The sequence below is a fragment of the Brachionichthys hirsutus genome, chromosome 20, assembly GCF_040956055.1.
Source record: "Brachionichthys hirsutus isolate HB-005 chromosome 20, CSIRO-AGI_Bhir_v1, whole genome shotgun sequence".
Classification (NCBI taxonomy): domain Eukaryota; kingdom Metazoa; phylum Chordata; class Actinopteri; order Lophiiformes; family Brachionichthyidae; genus Brachionichthys; species Brachionichthys hirsutus.
In genome coordinates, this window is record NC_090916.1 from 5,973,524 (window position 1) to 5,990,401 (window position 16,878).

The 16,878-nt window shown below is 44.5% G+C and overlaps 4 protein-coding genes, 1 long non-coding RNA gene and 1 other non-coding gene across 6 annotated transcripts; 1 reads left to right on the forward strand and 5 right to left on the reverse strand.

The window, feature by feature from the left end:
* Positions 1-898: 898 nt before the first annotated feature.
* Positions 899-3,075, reverse strand: LOC137909214 (alpha-1-antitrypsin homolog). The gene is made up of 5 exons (XM_068753650.1): positions 3,065-3,075; positions 2,322-2,958; positions 1,814-2,087; positions 1,487-1,634; positions 899-1,372 (listed from the first exon to the last, which is right to left on the reverse strand). Exons 2-5 carry the CDS (start codon positions 2,947-2,949, stop codon positions 1,181-1,183), a joined length of 1,242 nt encoding a protein of 413 aa, XP_068609751.1. The 5' UTR covers positions 2,950-2,958; positions 3,065-3,075; the 3' UTR covers positions 899-1,180.
* Positions 3,076-4,320: 1,245 nt separating this feature from the next.
* LOC137909213 (alpha-1-antiproteinase 2-like) lies at positions 4,321-8,990 on the reverse strand. Its single transcript, XM_068753649.1, has 4 exons — positions 8,201-8,990; positions 6,398-6,671; positions 4,661-4,805; positions 4,321-4,506 (listed from the first exon to the last, which is right to left on the reverse strand). The coding sequence occupies exons 1-4, from the start codon at positions 8,988-8,990 to the stop codon at positions 4,321-4,323; spliced, it is 1,395 nt and encodes a 464-aa protein (XP_068609750.1).
* A 715-nt stretch (positions 8,991-9,705) lies between these two features.
* LOC137909625 (uncharacterized) lies at positions 9,706-13,101 on the reverse strand. The gene is made up of 4 exons (XR_011106002.1): positions 12,830-13,101; positions 10,356-10,470; positions 10,206-10,272; positions 9,706-10,042 (listed from the first exon to the last, which is right to left on the reverse strand). It is a non-coding gene; the product is annotated as an uncharacterized lncRNA (long non-coding RNA).
* LOC137909722 (small Cajal body-specific RNA 13) lies at positions 12,878-13,153 on the reverse strand. Its single transcript, XR_011106011.1, has one exon. It is a non-coding gene; the product is annotated as a small Cajal body-specific RNA 13 (non-coding RNA).
* Positions 13,154-13,251: 98 nt separating this feature from the next.
* Positions 13,252-14,138, reverse strand: prkrip1 (PRKR interacting protein 1). The gene has a single exon (XM_068753911.1). It carries the CDS (start codon positions 14,131-14,133, stop codon positions 13,567-13,569), a length of 567 nt encoding a protein of 188 aa, XP_068610012.1. The 5' UTR covers positions 14,134-14,138; the 3' UTR covers positions 13,252-13,566.
* Positions 14,139-14,429: 291 nt separating this feature from the next.
* On the forward strand, positions 14,430-16,409 carry glrx5 (glutaredoxin 5 homolog (S. cerevisiae)). Its single transcript, XM_068753849.1, has 2 exons — positions 14,430-14,822; positions 15,381-16,409. The coding sequence occupies exons 1-2, from the start codon at positions 14,525-14,527 to the stop codon at positions 15,551-15,553; spliced, it is 471 nt and encodes a 156-aa protein (XP_068609950.1). The 5' UTR covers positions 14,430-14,524; the 3' UTR covers positions 15,554-16,409.
* The last annotated feature ends 469 nt before the right edge of the window (positions 16,410-16,878 follow it).

The following is a 16,878-nucleotide window of genomic DNA, read 5'->3' on the forward strand; positions in this document are numbered from 1 at the left end:
GTGCCAATATTCTGCAGATGTTTTAAATACAGTATATACAATGTTAATTAATTAATGTTGATCCAAAAATCATGCTGGGATGAATTTCTACAGTGAAATAATTCAACTGTTTATATCTTTATAAAACATGCCATATGTGGATGATGTTTAAAGCATGTGGAATTACACGTTCTACAATCTGGTTACTATGTGTGATGCTGCCATACTCTATTCTGAGGCAATTATCCGACCATGAAAACCTCTTACTGCTGCTGTAACTGCCCTATGAGAGAATTCACCTGCATGCCATCAGCTAAGGCAGACCCCCGCTTAATGAACCCAGCTGCACCCACAGCTTCTTAAAAGCAGCATCCAGCAGTCTGTGTACGTTCTTCATCCTGTAATCTTCATACAGCATGTGAATTCATTTCACTGTGCTGAAATCAGCAGCAGTTCATCCACTGGGCGCTCGGGAGGGAGTCCTAATTCAATGCTAGTGAACGGAGCTAAAATGGCTACAAAGAGTTTATAGTTGTCCTTCGGTTCTGGGAAAAATAAATAAATAAAATCCTTATTAGGGTTAGTATACATTTTGTATTGATCAGAAGTGAAATTGTACTTATGATCCTTTGTTTATTTCTGCTAAAAATCATATGCATGTCAGTCCTGCGTTGGGAGGTTTTTTGCCCGGCTATCTCTGCTGAAGTGGTATGGTAGTTAAATTAAACATCCAGGAGCTCATAAAATATGACCAAATTACAGATATGAAATGAAACACCACAAATCAAACCCTTTGAAATGGAAATAAAACAATACCATCTGAACAGCAATTGGTCCTCCTGTCATTAAATGAACATGAATCGCTATTTCAAAAAAGTGAAAGAGAAAAATGAAAACGTATCATAGCAGCGGTTCCTCAAGTCTTTATTTCCACCTCATTTCAACAGCAGTTCAATTCAAAGGGCTGCATTTGGACTTTTAGACACTTATCCGGTTTCAAACGGCACACGATGTGCTGACAGACTGAAATGTCGTATAATCTCATTTATGTTACTTATTGATAAATCTGTTACGTATTCATCGGACTTCACTAGACGATTCATTATTGAAAATACGCTCTAATTGTCACTGCAATCTCCATGGGGCTCCCTGAAGTTTGTCCTGAAGCCACTAAAGCTGGCTACAGCTTGAAAAAGCCACTTTACATGGGATTGGGATTTCTTATCTTGCCCATGAAGAGGATGCTCCGGGTACTGTCCTCCATGATGAAGGCCAAAAAGGGCCTGTTGACGTGCATTCTTTCAGGCATACTCATAGGCATCACCTCCATGGTGGTGACGCCCACTGCCGTAGTTCCTGCTTCAAACACGCTCAGCACAGCCTGGTGGGACACCTGAGGAGGAACCAGAAGTAATCAGTGTCATGCTAGAAAAGAAAAACAAAGTCTGTACGAGATCTGTTCCGGTGAACATTTGTCAAAGCGTTGATATTCCATTGCCTCTCCCACCTTTGAGACTTTAAGTTTGACCTCTTCGGAGATGCCAGAAAAATTAGCGAAGTTATCAAAAGCATGAACAATTCCCATTTCTTTCAGAGAGACCTCCAGGGGTGATTTGGCACTGATGTGAAATTTTGGCAGGAACAGATCGACAGAACTGAAAGAAAAATAGAAACAGAGGTCTGAATCGGACATGCCGTAACTGTTTCCTAGCGTGTTTATTCACTGAAAGAGGAGTGATCAAATATTCCTGACCCGGCCGAACACCTGAACTCATGACACAGCTTTCACCGACGCGAAGGACGATTTTGACATCAGATCTAGTTTGTGTCTTACGTTGTGAACAGTGAGTCGAGCCAGTGCTTGATGGTCTCCCTGTTGATGAATCCCTCGACCTCCTCCATCGTGGTGCCCTCATCGGGCAGGACGATCATCATGGAGGTGGTGCCCTTGTAGGGCAGCATGATGACGGTGACGTTCTTGTCAAAATCATGGTGGAAGTTGTAGCGACCCATCCTCTTCATCATGTCAATCTCGACTTCGGTGCTTGCGTCCACGTGGAATGTATCTTTATGTGTCAGGTTATTATTGAAGTGTTTCTTCCATTCTCCTGTATAGGAGGGAAATCAATGCAATTGTGTTGCAGAGGATTCTTGAACAAAACACTGCAATAAAATGTATTACATTTATGTCTTCAATATTTGGCGTATTTTCATTACTGCATCATCATGGTTTCTCATTCCCTTAAAATGCACAAGGGAAAATAAACTTGAACCTGTGTATATATATGGTATTTTTCAATGAGTTCATCATGTACTGCATACGTGATCTGTGCATGTCCTACCGTTGAAGGTGATGTAGTTGATCAGCACCATGAACATGTTGGGGTCCAGGTCGCTCACTTGATCTTTGATCATGTCGTGCGTTTTGGTCGCGATGAAATGGTTGATTTCGGCTGCAGCCTCTTCAGGTTTCGAGAAGTCAACTTGGAAGAACTTACAGGAGTAGTAGCTCTCGACATCCGTCACAAACTTTTTCAGGGGACTGGAGCCAATCCGCACGGCGGCGGCATTGCCGGTAACAAACTCTGGATTCTGCTTGCCGTGTTGAAACATGTGGAAGAGATGCTGATACGCTTCGTTGATCTTTTCCTGACTGTAATTCCCGTAGCCCAAGGTGGAAAATAGCTGCCTGTGTGTTTCCCCTCCGGCTCCCGTAGACAGCATGGACAGAGCGCTGGCGATGCCCAGCGGCGAGAAGAAGATGTTCTCTCCAGCCGGAGTGTTGGCATTCAGACGTTTGTAGAGGGCAAAGGCGAAGTTTGCGTTGTGAGGGGACAGAATGTGGCAGCTCATCTCTTCATGGTGAACATGCTGGCTGTGGTCGTCATCGTGGTGGTGGCCGTGGTGTTCTGCCCAGGCTACAGCCAGCAGCAGTGCTGTAAGTGTGCAACTAGCAATGATAGCATTCATCTTTACAGCCTAGGCGTCCAAGGAAACCACGGAGGGTTAATCACAGCAGGTCACAATAGTGTTAGAGAGAACTTTATTTTAAACGCAATGTCAGGTATATAACACACATGCTTACCTTTTGATGCCCTCTTTGCCGCAGACAGTTTGCAAGAAATTCCCCCATTATATATGGCAGGGAGGGGAGTCAGCTGACAGTCGAGTCAAAAATTAACCCAGACGAGCCCCTGCTTTCCATCCCAAAATATCAGACTGCCTTATCACCTGTCTTCACTGAACTTTACACAACAAACTCGGCACAGCCTGACTACAGATGAAGGTCCAATCTAGAATGTGTCAGCCTGAACAAAGAAAGTGTTGAAATCCTGAATGTGCCTGCAGTAAGTTATTTTAGACACTATTTTCATACTCAAGCTATATTAGAGTTTGCAGGTGAGTTTTCTGACGGAGCTGTCTGAGACAGAGAAGAGGGACGCTGTCCTGCAGCATCTGTTTGCTATTTGGACCAAAGCCTGGCACAGATATTTCATATAAGTGTTTTGGAACTGCGTTAACTTGTGGAAAAATGTTATATTAAGTGACCTTTAATTCACCTAATGATATTTACTTTCATGTGTAATTGCCTCCTGCAGCTCATGTTCGCCACTCACTGGTATATATTATTGGCGCATGACACCGGTCAGTGTCTGCATGAAGTGCATCTGTGTCTCAGCGACCCTACATGCTTCCTATTGGCTGACCAATCCAGGGTTTTCCAGGAGCCAAGTGGACCCATCTTTATTAATGGGCTGACATTTGCTACTTGTGCTAGATCTGTTTTCCTATTCATCAAACTGTCCTCCACTCATCGTCACCTCAATGAGCTAAATATCACAGTGACAGCTCCACAAGCCGAGACAGAAATGAGCTGCTGAACTCTGTTGTGTTAGCAAATAAGCCAATATGCTCTTCCAATAAAGAAAAAAAAAGTTAACAAGAAAGGGAGTGTGTTGTGGAGTTTAAAAAATAAAAAGAAACACAAACGAGAAAATGATTTTGTAATGGAAGAAAGGTGTTTTATGTTTTTGTTTTGCAAGAATAGCTGAGATTCAGAGTAACAGGGATAAATTACAGCCATTTAAAAGTCGTTTCATCATTTGGTGAAGACGGCAAAATGAGCTATAAATCATCCTTTAACGTTTGCTAAATTGGAGGTAAAGCAAAACACGCTCTACTAACTTCAGGGAAATTGCTGGGAATGGATTTTTTCCTGGAATGATGTGGTGTACAATTGGGAGGAAAAAAAGGGCATTAAATTAAAAATAAAGCTAGTTAATGCAGTGTTATATCGCAAAAGAGAGAAGAAAAAAAAGGACAACGCGGAGAGCGCATTGCTCACTCTGTGGGATCGATAACTCTCCCAATGAGCAGGACAAGCCCCGTGAGATCGTCGTAGATTATGAGCATGAACGGCCTGTTGAAGGTGATTCTCGGTGGGACGGAGAAGTCCAGCATGATGTCGGGTCTCCCCCTGTCTTCTGACCGAGTCTCTTCCACCTCAAGCAGAACCTCATGTGAAGCCTGAGAGCCACAACACAGAGAAAGATAAAGATAGTGAATGTAGACAACGGAGAAGGAGAGAGGAGGAAAAAGCCAGCATGACAGCGCCGGGTAGTTTCATACTTTTCACTCTGACAAATGGGATAAATGGATTTTATTTGTGTTCTCTCCTAACCTTGACGAGCCTGAGCGTCTGCTGCGATATTCCCGAGAAGTCAGCCGATTCTGAAAACACGGTCGATACGCCAGAGTTCCTCAGGAGGCTCTCTAAACTGTAGGATTTTCTTAGTTGGAACTTTGGGAAAAGGATTTCTGCCCGCCTGTGAAAACAAAAATCAATGTGTGAATAGATTTACTCTAAAATTGTGTTGTTACTACGAGCGGAATCCGTTCCGCAGGCTTTTAGTCACTGATCGTAAGGGAGCAGTAATTACTGCTGATTTAGAATCTACTCAGCATCATTCATGCAAGCCAAACAACGGAAAACAACTGGCTGCGGGGGAGACAGGCCGCTGCTCTGCGCCATGCATGGATCGATGGATGCTGTGCACTCAAGGATAAGCAAACACGTCATGCAGGACATGGAGTTTACATATTAACCTTTGGCTTAACCTGCTTATATACATGTTCAGTCCTTCATGTATGTGCTTCATGTATAAACAGCTGTATTTCAGTTTTTAGAGGGTTAGTTCTAACACGTAAAAAAAAAGTTTTTTTCGAACATGTTATTGACATGAAACATCATTGTGGTTATATTTAGACAGAAGAAAAGGTTGCACGTTATTTGGTTTTTTTTGGCCTCAGTTACATATGAGAGAAGTTGCAAAAGGAATTCCTGCACACTCTTAACATCCCAAAGTATATTTATTTGTGGGAATGTATTGTTTGCTTTCATGTTGGAACTTGTGTTTGTGTGTGTGCGTGTGTCAACCCCGACCTCCAACGCTCTTTGGACCTTATTGCATTCTGAAAAATGTTAACTTGTGCAGTGACTCTGATCGCCTCAGACAAGTTTCCATCGGTTATATTAACCAATGGGGGTGAAGTAATGTAAAGAGCTGCTGCCAGAGGTGATATGAGTCAAACATGGTAGAAATGTAGCCTTGACATTTGTATTATTATCATTATTATTATTTATTTGCATTTCAGGAAGCTTGCAGGGATTGTTAAACAAGCCTAGTGCCTCCAGAAATTTCACTGTCCCTCTTATTGCCTAATTTCTAATCCAACCTGGTCCAACCTCAGCATTTTCATCTCCGCCACTTCTAGCTCCGCCTCCTGTCTTTACCTCAGAACCACCGTCTCTAAGCCGTCCATCATGGCTGGCCTCACCACTGTTTGTAGGCCTTTCCCTTCATCCTCGCTGACACTCTCCTATCACCATGCCGAGTTAAACGAGTTTTATGTGAACCATCTTTTCAAGTTCAGCCTTCTTATATCGACACTCAGAGCTTCTCCTCTGAGCCTTGTCTTGAATTTTTTTTTTTTTTTTTTATTAATTCTCTTCAGTGAGACCGAACAGCAGATGCCTTGACAGGAGCTTTCTACACTCTGCTGTAACAACACAGAGCAGCCGACTCGCGCCTTCTGTTGTCAGAGACTCCGCTTCAGGTATTGTTCCTGCCTTCAAGATTGCAATACTAAAACTCAACGACTTCAAACATACACAAATCAGTTTCATATATATTCCTGGGTGGCTGCGGATCGGTCGATGGGCTCTCTGAAATGTATTCATGAAGTTCTGTAACTGTCAGAGAAAAATCTACATCAAAAACTTGATGTATTTCAAAAGCTGATGCAAAATGGCAGAAAATAAATGCTAACACACAAAAAAAACATCCATTAGGGACGCCTTGTGAGCAAGAGGTTAGTGCGACATGGGTTGTTTTCAATAACGCTGGCTCCCACCTACCCAGGCTTCAGGTTACTGAGCCAGAAGCTCATGCGGCTGTCGGAGAGGCAGTCCTCCACGGGCTGCAGCTCGGCTTTGGGAAGCAGCAGCAGCGAGGCCAGGCGCTCCGTCTCGGCCAGCCCCAGCCGCACCACGGTGGCGGAGCAGTTGGTGTCGTACAGCATCATCACCTCGGAGGAGTCGTCCTTGAACATCATCTCCACCTCCACGCTGGTGGTGGCGTTCAGCTTGAAGGGCCGCGGCACCGTCTGGCGCCGCTCGAACGGTTGAGAAGCTGCCACGTGAGTCCAAAAAGGAAAGGGAATGTGTTAAGGATGAAATGTGGAGAGAGAGAGAAAACATACATAAATATCCTCGGCTGTGTGAGTTCACTACCAACGAAAATCCATGACAGGTACTCAGAACGCAGTATCGGAATCGTTTCTGTGTACTGGCCTGAATAATGTTTTCACTCCTTTGTGTTTCATTATTTGAAATCAACAGACTTTGTTCTAAGCCCGCAGTTTGTTTCACTCACTCTGAGCAGTTTTTAAATCTCGTGTCACTGAGCTTTTCCAAAATGATCCATTTCGGCACGCGAACGCGCTGATTAAACGCCACGATTGCTGCACAGGTGTGCTTCGAACTGGTCACAACAAAAGGCCACTCGGCACCGTGGAGTTTTATCACGTAAACACAATGCTGCAGATGTCGCACATTTCGAGAGGGCGTGCAGGTTGGCGCGCTTGATGCGGGAAAGTCCAACAGAGTCTGTGTATGTGACAGAAAAACATTGAGCTCCCATCAGTCATTTTCTGATGTTGTTTCACAGGATTTGGCCGCACATCCATTACAGACTCACAACCGCGGTGTAACCACGCCAGCCCCGGAATCCGGCGTCCATCTTCTCCTCCTGCGTGATCCCAGGCTTCCCGAACAGCTGATGCTATATTCGATTTGGACGATGATGGAATTTCTGCATCTCAGTGGGGGGGGAAGCTGATCTGCATATCCATCACCCTCACCGGGACGAGCATGTGCGGCATTGCGTGGGAGAACAGTTTCCCTGTCAGAGGTGTGAGCAGAGCGTCTCAGCGCAGTGAGGTTATGGTACAAGCCGGGAAGGTAATTTGAAGATCCTGCAGCCTATTGTCGTGCCATCGCCTCGGGTTGCAGCGTGATGCACGGCCCTGTATTGCTAGGAACTGTCCGCAGTTACCAAAAGCTGACAGCAACTACTGACTGACGCTGCCGGTGCATCGCCCGTTGAATGTGTTTGAGATGCTCTTGACCAATATGTCAACAGAGTGCTCAAACGCCTGCAAGCATTCAGTAAGTTCACAGATATACAAAGAGGGCTGGGTAAACATTCCACGGGACACAGGAGGAGACCCTGGGCTGGAGGCGACAGGCCAGGTTCTTGAAAATGACACTGAAGAGGGGTCATTTTTGTGAAATTGAACATTCAGGGCAGCACGGCGGACTTTCCTGCCGACTTTGCCAGAAATTCAACCAAACGCCACAGATTTGCATCTGTGGCGTTTGGTTCTGTGAAAAAATTGCACTGCAAAATTGTGTCCTTTAACGCCATTCCAGCAAACACCTGTGAAACCACACCCTCCGCTCGCATCTCAATTTGCCACGTATGTCATGTGGATGGATTATTTTGTGCTCAAAAACGCAGATTTTAAAGTTTTGCTCAGACTTGAATACCGAAAGTCTTCAATATTTTTAGCCTGATGTTTCTGCTCACTTTAGCCACGATTAATTTTCATTCACGTTTTGCTTGAATGTGTTTTCATCGCCCAAACTACAAGAATCTACCTTTGAAATAGACATAACTGTTAAGTTCAAGTTTGTCAGAGGATTGCAAGTCTTTCATCAATGCCTCCAGGCTTGCGTTAAAAAGGGGGGGTCCATTGTGCCAAGTCCTGGACAGGACGTTATCGTAGTCTTGTGAGGGTTTTCCTTCAACATGTAGGCCGCTCCATATTCGTAACTGACCCCCCGCATGGGCCCCGTCCTCAGTCCTTCCATCATCTAGATCGGCTCTTTTTCCAGCGTCCATCCCTTCATGTTGCGCCTCTGCTGCAGCCCCGCTCCAATCAGCTGTTCCGTTTCCATCCTCAGACTTTGAACCCTGAATCCCGCTCCCGTCCCCTCCCTCCTGGAGAGCGAGGCTATGCAGCAGGTTAGTAAGAGCAGATACGGTGGCCTCGTAGCTCTGCTCAGTAGAGTTGGCTTGGAGCCCCAGGGCCTCCAGGGCCTGGCTCCGGCTCTCGGACCCCGTCACTCGGGACAACAGGGCCAGCGCTGACGCCAGGCCGATGGGCGAGAACAAGATGTTGCGCTGCTGCTCTTGCTCCTGCTGGGCCCCGGGCACGGCAGAGGTTCTGGCGGCAAGGTCATGATAAGGATCAAAGGCCAAGGCTGTGTTTAGGGCTGAAGTGTTGAGCTGCTGCCGCCAAATGAGCTCTTGCTGCTTTTGCAGAGGCCCGGTGATGAATTTCTCAGGCTGTGGTAGAGTCGAATCATCCCCTGCGCAACCCGCCAGCAACACCAGCACGGTTAAACAACCGTACGTATCAGACACCATCGCTGCTCCTCTCGCCATTCGCCGGCTTAGCCTAATTCAGAGATACCGCTAGCTGGTCTCACGGATGATCGGCCAAACTCCAGCTTTGGGGAAGTGTTGTTCTTGTGGCTTTGCACGGGGGTGGAGGGGGAGGTGGTGTTGAAAGTGTATTGATTCCCGGGATGAGATTTTGACCCCTGGGTTGAGCTCTAAGCAAACAATGAAAGCATAGTTTCTTAGAATTTCAGTAGCAATGAGTGTAGGCAGTGAGGATAGCGTCCCTTTTGCCGGTAAACAGGGACTTTGAACACTTGTGCAACAGATGCACACTATGTAATATAAAACCTCATTTTAATGGGGAAAATAACATCTACTTGTGTCCAATAGTCGCATGCTGTTGTGGAAAAAAGCCTGCATTGTTGGCGAGTGTGTGAAATAAAATAAAAAAAACACAATGAGAGTTGATTAAATGTCAAAGAGCTCATTAAATATTATCAGCTTGGGCTCCCCATGTCAATACGGCATGTAATTAATGGCACAAATGATGGGATTCTCAGCAGAGTATAGGAGACAGTCTTTTATAGAAGATGCTTGCTGCTGTGATGCTGCAGTGCCACCGTGTGGTCGTCAGCATGAACTGCAATTTAAAGGAATATTTCTGCCTGGAATTTAAAACAAATAAACTGAGCATTTGGGGAATTAACTTCACAAGAACACCGAATAAATTATGGCTAATAATTTGTTTATTGTAACACCAAGTATCTTAAAAAAATAAAAAGTGTAGCTAATGTGTGTTTATCTGAAACAACAGCCGAGATGTTGGTATTTCTGCTCCCGGCAACAAGCAAATATAATCATTAGATGCTGCCTTGAGGGAAATTTAGTGACACAGATGGAATCGGCCGAGCATTGAACGTCCCTGTTTGGCTCATTCGTGAAAATTGGGCTAATAAGCCTATCTTAATAAGAAGGCTGTGCTGCAGGGGACTTCATCTGAAGATGAAGCAGCGGGATCCACAGCACCAGGAGCATTTCCAGCTCAAATGAGATTGGGACACAAGGGGCTGCTAAAGAGAACGTATCCTCTCTCTCTGTGGAGAAGGAGATGAAAGACAAGAGTGTTAGATTCAGACTGAAGATTGCTTCACATTTGTTAGGGAGGAAGAGGAAGTCAGATTGAACCAAAAACAGATCAAATTCTATCAGTGTGTTTTGCAAAGGAATCTATTGGCCATCAATTCACCCGGGGAGTACCTTCCTGTTAATGGAAGAAAGACATCAGACATCGATTGTGTCACGTCCCGGGCTCTGGACAGGCAACCTGCACACAGAGAAGGATAAGAATGGAGCTAGATGAACAATCCAAAGGGTCTGGTGTTGTAGATGCATGGAGACATAACCTACCAAGCAGAATGGACTTCACATACATTTCAAGTAGAAATAGAAAGTCCACAAAATCTCCAAGTCTGAGATAATTCGTTGAATTCTATAGATCCCTCCACCAAAGCACAGATTCTTGCTGCTTGCGGATGAGCCCATAAAGGAAAGTGAGATGGAAGAAGCAAATGGTCATGGTCACATTGATGAATTTGTCAAAACCTTTAAAGGTATAATATCCCCCTTTAGTATTAAAAGCCTATTGCCATGCACTAGAGTCCAGAGGCGTGGCCCCTTCTTGGCACGATGCATCAGTAGTAGTGATAAATATGAAGAGGGCAAGGATCCGACGGAATGCCAGTCATATCTATCGACCCATATCATGGCTGGATTGTGATCTTTTCGGCACCCGTAGATGCGGAAGATGTTAAAGCGATAATGTCTGTAGGCTACAGAATCTAATAACAACAAACCCCCCAGGAAAAGTGGCAGGAAGCAATGTTTCTAGCATTAAATGCATATAAGGAATTTGATCGAGTGTCCTTGGCAGTTTAATTAATAAAAATACAAATCTAATTTGGTCCAATTGTCTTTAAAATAAGTATAAGCACTATACTCGGATCCAATTTGCTAAGCTAAAATCTAGAGCTTTCACGTTGCATCGTCGGTGCAGGCAGAGGCGGGCATTATCTCCTCTACTGTTTGCACTTTATCAGAGAACCATTGACTCTGCTCATTTGGGAAGGCTGCAAAACAAAAGGTCTGATAGTGAATGCTTTAGATTGAGAAAGGTCCGTGTCAGGAACCTTTTATACCAACTGTCTTTTCAAGATGGGTCCTTGAAAAGGATTGGAATGCTCATATCGACGTTATGGAGGAGAATGCAGCCCACATTTGGGTTCTCCCTCCTGCTTAGTTTTGTGTCAAACTAAATGCTCTTTGTTTAACTCTCGGTTATATTGTTCCCTAAATTGTTCATCAAATTGTCTTCCTCTCTTTTTTTTTTTTGTCTGCCACCACCCTCTCATTCACCTTTTCACATTTTGGAACAAGCGTCATTCAGTTGTTTCTCTGAAGCTCTTTGTTTCAACTGTTCCTTTCAACAAAAAAAGCTTTATCATCTTGTTTTCATCTACCAGGGTCTGCTTTTTAATACTACTCCTATATCAGTCTTTCTCACAACAATCACTATTGTTATTCTGTCTGGCAACTCTTCCATCTTCACACCTCTTTCTTCCTCTCCATTTCAAATGCAGTGCTGTCGGTCCCTACTTTCATTTGTGATCCAGACTTCCTTTGAAACACTGCTTCAACATTCTCTGAATCTTCCTGACATTTATATCCACTGCTGTTTATAGGTATTTTAATGCTGTCCATTTCTTCTGCCTTCATCCTCTTCAACTTGCAGCGCTTTTCAGGTGAATACGTGGCAAAAATAATTTTCATGAATACCCAGGATGTAGTTGTATTTAGCATTCAGGGGGACCAACATGATATACTTTCTATTCAATACACTTTTACCTTCAGGCTCCAGTAGCGATGGTAACCTAACTGTGATGTGTAATCATGAACGTGATCTGGATGCTCTCTTTCAGTTTTCTCGACAGGCTCTTCCTTGGTCGTCCAAGCTTGAATTTATAGACTCAATCACAACTGGGAATGTGGAACAACTCCTGCAGAATAACCCCAAACTTGCAAAAATAATATGTATTAGAGCTAGAATTACTTTCTCAAGGTTCGATGCCTCAGCGCACAGTCAAGTCGCAGGGTCTGAGAATGTCTGTCCGGATTCAGATGTAGTGTCTGAGAGTGAACTTTGGCACACGGTGCAAAGGCATTTTCAAAGAACGTATCAAGGAGCGAGAACTAAACTAGATTTGGTCATGTTTGAGATCCAAATTCTAATCAGTTCATCTTTGAGACAAACGAGAGGGTTGTATAAAATATTTAGAAATTCACGATGATAGGGATTTATCTCTATCACTCGTTCAATGGGAATGGGAAGGGAAGGCGGAGGCCTGGATGCATAAAAACCCAACAACACAGCCATCCCAGATACTTTACCTCCTTCATTGTGGTTTTGTATACAAGTACATGCTTGAGATGTTTCATTAATCAAAACTTTATCAATCATACTTTGACTTTGTGCTGGTCCAAACCATAAACAGCCTCCAGAGGTCCCAAGAAGACATTTTACACCACTGAAAATTTTAACATTAGCAGACATCAAACTGTGTGCTCGCACAGGCTGTACTGTATCACCATGGTGATCACTATATGGTTGAAATACGTTACCCATATCGGCTCAGATCGAAGGGAAATATCTCATTAAGCCCACTAACATGTCTGCTATGAATGTAAACAAATCTTTAATTTCGTGTATCAACCGACTGTCTGCTGATAAAAGCCATGAGATTTTTTTGAAAAAGGAACTTTGTTCATAACTATATTCCTGGAAAAAATGAGACAGATATATCCAAACAGCATTTTTAGATCATTACCCAAATCCACGAGGGGAGAGTGTGCCTTGACTACCGGTACTTTTACATCATTGTGACAGCCGCAAGTGTCTGACAGGAAGAGCTTTCTGCTGCTTCAGTCAACACCTCGCTGTCAGGTTTTAGTCTACCTGCCTCAAGAAAGGTGATGGCTACGAAGCAGCAACACCACCGCCGTGGAAAGCAGGAGTCTGTCCAAGGAACATCGCACGTGGAACTCCCGAGCCTCCGGAAGTCACGCCTTTTCATTCTTTGACTTGCTTTCTGCAGCCTTGTTGTGCCCACAAGCAATAGTCACTACGAGGAGCAGCTTCACAAGGATGCAATGAGGGATCAGTCGAAAGGATTCCCCAGCCAAACATGGCGTCAACGTGGACAATTTAACAGTCAAAATGAAGAAACTGCAAAACTCCATAAATGTCCATGCATGTTTTAATTCTTTAACTAGAAACATTACATTACAATGCAGAATATCTTTGAGCATATTTAAGACGGTCCCAAACTTGAGGAGCCCCTGAAATTTACACATCTGAGGTGGAACGTTACAAGTAGTTCTGCGAGATAACGAACTACATGATAAAAAAAAAAACATCTCCTCTCACCGTGTCTGCCTAAAACTTTCCTATACATAAAGTTCTTTCTTTCTTCTTTTTTTTATGAAACGAGTTCAAATGGATAGGCTTCTTCCAAATGTTGCGTCTGGTAAATGTTTGTCACTCCGGAGTCCATTCCCCCGGGCATCATTTCTTGCCCATTATGAAGCTAGGAGCCTCAGCGTCGTCTTCTCGTTCGTCCTCTTCCTCTTCGTCCTCTTCGCTTTTGTCCGACTTCTTGTCGTCGTCCTCTTCTTTTCCGTCTTTGGTCTCAACCTTTGCCTTTTTCGCCATCAGCCTTTTCTGCTTGAGCTTCTCCCGTTTCTTCCTCCGCTTCGCCGTTCTGTCCTCGGCTGCCTGCTTGTTTAGTTCCACCTTATCCAAGTATTTCAGGTTCGCGTCGTACTTTGTTGACATTTTGTCCAGAAAATCCTGCCTCTGGTACTCTCTGCGCCGGAGGTGCCTGTAAACGTGAAACTCCCCGCTGCCTGCACCGGCGCTGGAACCCATCACGTCCCGCACGAACTCCGGCGGAGCCCTCGGGTTCCATTCTTTGGGCCGATCGGGGATGGAAACAGTCTTATCGGGGTTTCGCATCAACCTCTCCAATTTCAGCCGCTGCTCCTCCGCTGGGGTCTTAACGATTATTATGGGCTGAGCTTCTTTTCTTCCAGGTTTGCCCGGGTTGTTGTTTTTCTGTTCGGGCGCCGCCATCTTCCTTCTTTGCAAAGGACGCCCTGGAACCGGAAGTTATTAATGCCTCTGTAACCCGGAAGTAATTCTGCTACTTTTTTTTTTTATTACATTTTCTACGAAAGTGAATCAGTATGTATCAAATACCATGCTTATATGAATGTATGTGTATGTCATTAAAGAACGAAAACTATTCCTTGTGTAACTAATATAATTAACGCTTGTTTTCGACCAATGGCTAATAAGATTATTAAATATTTGGACGCAGCTGTCCAATCAGCGTTTAGATCCCCGCCCCTCTTGCCGAACACCGAGAGGTTGACAGACTTGTTTTCTACTGTTGCTAAAAGGCACGCCGGTAGTATCAACGACGTTTCCCGTTCTCGCATGAAGCCGACGCTCACCAAAGACCATGAATAGTTTAATCAGATTTACTGCCAGCTGTTTGCGCTCCGGCGCGGCGACCCACTTGCCGAGACGAACCGACGGGCTCGTGTGGTCGAACGCGGCTCGCTTCTTGTGCGCGCCGGGGAATCCGGGGAAAGACCTTGGTGAGATCGTGAAGAAGGACAAAGTCGTGGTGTTTATGAAAGGGACGCCGGCGCAGCCGATGTGCGGCTTCAGCAACGCCGTGGTTCAGATCTTGCGGATGCACGGCGTGGACGACTACGCTGCGTACAACGTGCTGGACGACCAGCAGCTCAGACAAGGTCAGCCAAGGCGCGATGAGGCGTTCATGACGTCAGCGCTTACCTGCATGTCGATGTTAGTTCCTAATGGACAATAAAAAAAAAAAAAAAACAGAAGCTTTTTATGGAACTGCCGTAACTAATATTTACTATCCTCTTCCATTCATCATTTATTCATTCAAATACGACTCTAATTTTTGAGCTCTTCAGGTGTCAAAGTTTGGTTTTTTTTTATTATCAGTGGTCTGCAGAAGGACCAAAGGGTGGGGTCCGTGAATATAAACGTTTCACCATCAACATGGTGCATTTCTCCGCCTCCCACAAGCTGAGGCGGCTACAGCTGGAACACTTTCATAGGTTGGGGGAGAGACAAGGAAATGCATTTTATAGTTGCATCAGCTCCACCGTTGAATGGGTGTTTGTTTTAACAGAGGTTCCTGTCGCAATAGCGTCATCACGCATACAAAAAAATAACTTGGAACGAGTAGCATTCAAACAGAGTGGCTTGTGAGCCGCCTGGCGTGATGGTGCTTTAGTTTGTTTCTGACTCTTGACACCGATGCCGTCTGCTTTCCGCAGGTGTCAAGGACTTCTCCAACTGGCCCACAATACCTCAAGTGTACTTCAACGGTGAGTTTGTGGGGGGCTGCGACATCTTGCTCCAGATGCACCAGAATGGTGATCTGGTTGAAGAGTTTAAGAAGCTGGGCATCGTTTCTGCGCTGCTCGACACCGAGAAGGAATCCAAGTAGAGGAAGAGGATGAACCTCAAACGGATGACGACACAACGGACACGGGAATCCGGTTGGAAGCGGTGGAAGCAGTTCTTCCTTGTAGCACACATTTGTGCGTGTGTCGTCGCCCCCCCCCCCCCCCCTGCTCCTCCTGTACTGTTTATACACAGTGCAGGTCCAGGTCCACACAGTCGGTACCAACCCGGAGAATTTTATTGAGAAAGAAAAGTTTGTTCTTTTTTTTGTAAGTGTTTTCAGAGATTAAAAATCCATTTAGTCAAAGTTTCTTTCCAAAGCGTTCACCTTGTAAAACCTGCAATAGTCATTTCTGGCCACTTTGGGCAACAAAAATCCCGAAGGAACAACGCACAACAACAACAACACATCAAGCTGTTTAATTTGTTTATTTTAATTTAAGCCTGTCACATAATTGATTCTCCAAGAAAGCCCCCATCCTTTAAAACGAATGAAGGCATTGTGTGTGTGTGTGGTGGTGGGTGGGGGGGGGGGAGAAATGTTATGTTATATAATGCAAACATGTGCTGCTGATTCCACCTGTTCACATCCTGGGGTTTGGGTTCCTCCTTTATGTTTTAAGCCTCAGAGATCTTCAAATCTACATTTAAATCTTTTTTACCCCAAATGCAACCGGTAAAACCAGATGAGCCTCAAGTTAGCATCTTAATAATGTCATGCTACAAGTCAGCTATATTTGAGTTGTGTTGTTTCTGCCAGTCTGTGGAGTTGAATTGTCCACCAGTGTCCCTGTCATCGAAGCAATGGTCATACAGTACACTGTAAGATATTGTACATTGAAAACCTATTAAATGTGTTTTAGCTGCATGTAAACCAGAACCAATTAAATATTTTGTGACACGAGAAACTTGGAGATTTCCTTTTTTTTGTCTGTTTGACCGTCAACATGCAGCGAGGCAGTCTCACATAATAAATTAATTTACCCTCTGAGACAAACTGTTAACTCAAGATAATTCAGTGATTAACAGCTCAGAATAATTTTCTCTATTCCACTCTATAGGAAAAGCAAAAGTTCATATTTCATGTCTTCCTTTGAAGGGCAACTGTACAGAATTTTGTCAATGCCGATTTTTATATCTGCTGGACAATGTGATCAGTTTGATAAACATGGCCTTGCAAATGACATTTAAGCCATTTCACAGGATTACCCTAGACATTTTAATCAGATTTAGATTTTTCTGTAGGAAGGCAAGGTATGTGGACGCGGTCCACACGGATCATAAAGACGCGCCTGCATCAGACTCGTGATTTTCTTCTTGCTCAAGTTCATCCGGACTCAAGCGACACCTGCCGACCTACCAGAGAGA

Bases quoted from the DNA above. Each gene is read 5' to 3' on its own strand.
- LOC137909213 (XM_068753649.1), bottom strand. From the start codon at position 8,990: ATGGCGAGAGGAGCAGCGATGGTGTCTGATACGTACGGTTGTTTAACC. The intron at 6,672-8,200 runs GTAGATTCTTGT...CTCACGTGGCAG, and splicing joins CAGTTATGTCTATTTCAAAG to CTTCTCAACCGTTCGAGCGG. The intron at 4,806-6,397 runs GTAGGTGGGAGC...TTGTTTTCACAG, and splicing joins CTCAGTAACCTGAAGCCTGG to GCGGGCAGAAATCCTTTTCC.
- glrx5 (XM_068753849.1), top strand. From the start codon at position 14,525: ATGAATAGTTTAATCAGATTTACTGCCAGCTGTTTGCGCTCCGGCGCG. The intron at 14,823-15,380 runs GTCAGCCAAGGC...TGCTTTCCGCAG, and splicing joins CGACCAGCAGCTCAGACAAG to GTGTCAAGGACTTCTCCAAC.
- LOC137909214 (XM_068753650.1), bottom strand. From the start codon at position 2,949: ATGAATGCTATCATTGCTAGTTGCACACTTACAGCACTGCTGCTGGCT. The intron at 1,635-1,813 runs GTAAGACACAAA...TTTTTCTTTCAG, and splicing joins CTCGACTCACTGTTCACAAC to TTCTGTCGATCTGTTCCTGC. The intron at 1,373-1,486 runs GTGGGAGAGGCA...GTTCCTCCTCAG, and splicing joins TCAAACTTAAAGTCTCAAAG to GTGTCCCACCAGGCTGTGCT.
- prkrip1 (XM_068753911.1), bottom strand. From the start codon at position 14,133: ATGGCGGCGCCCGAACAGAAAAACAACAACCCGGGCAAACCTGGAAGA.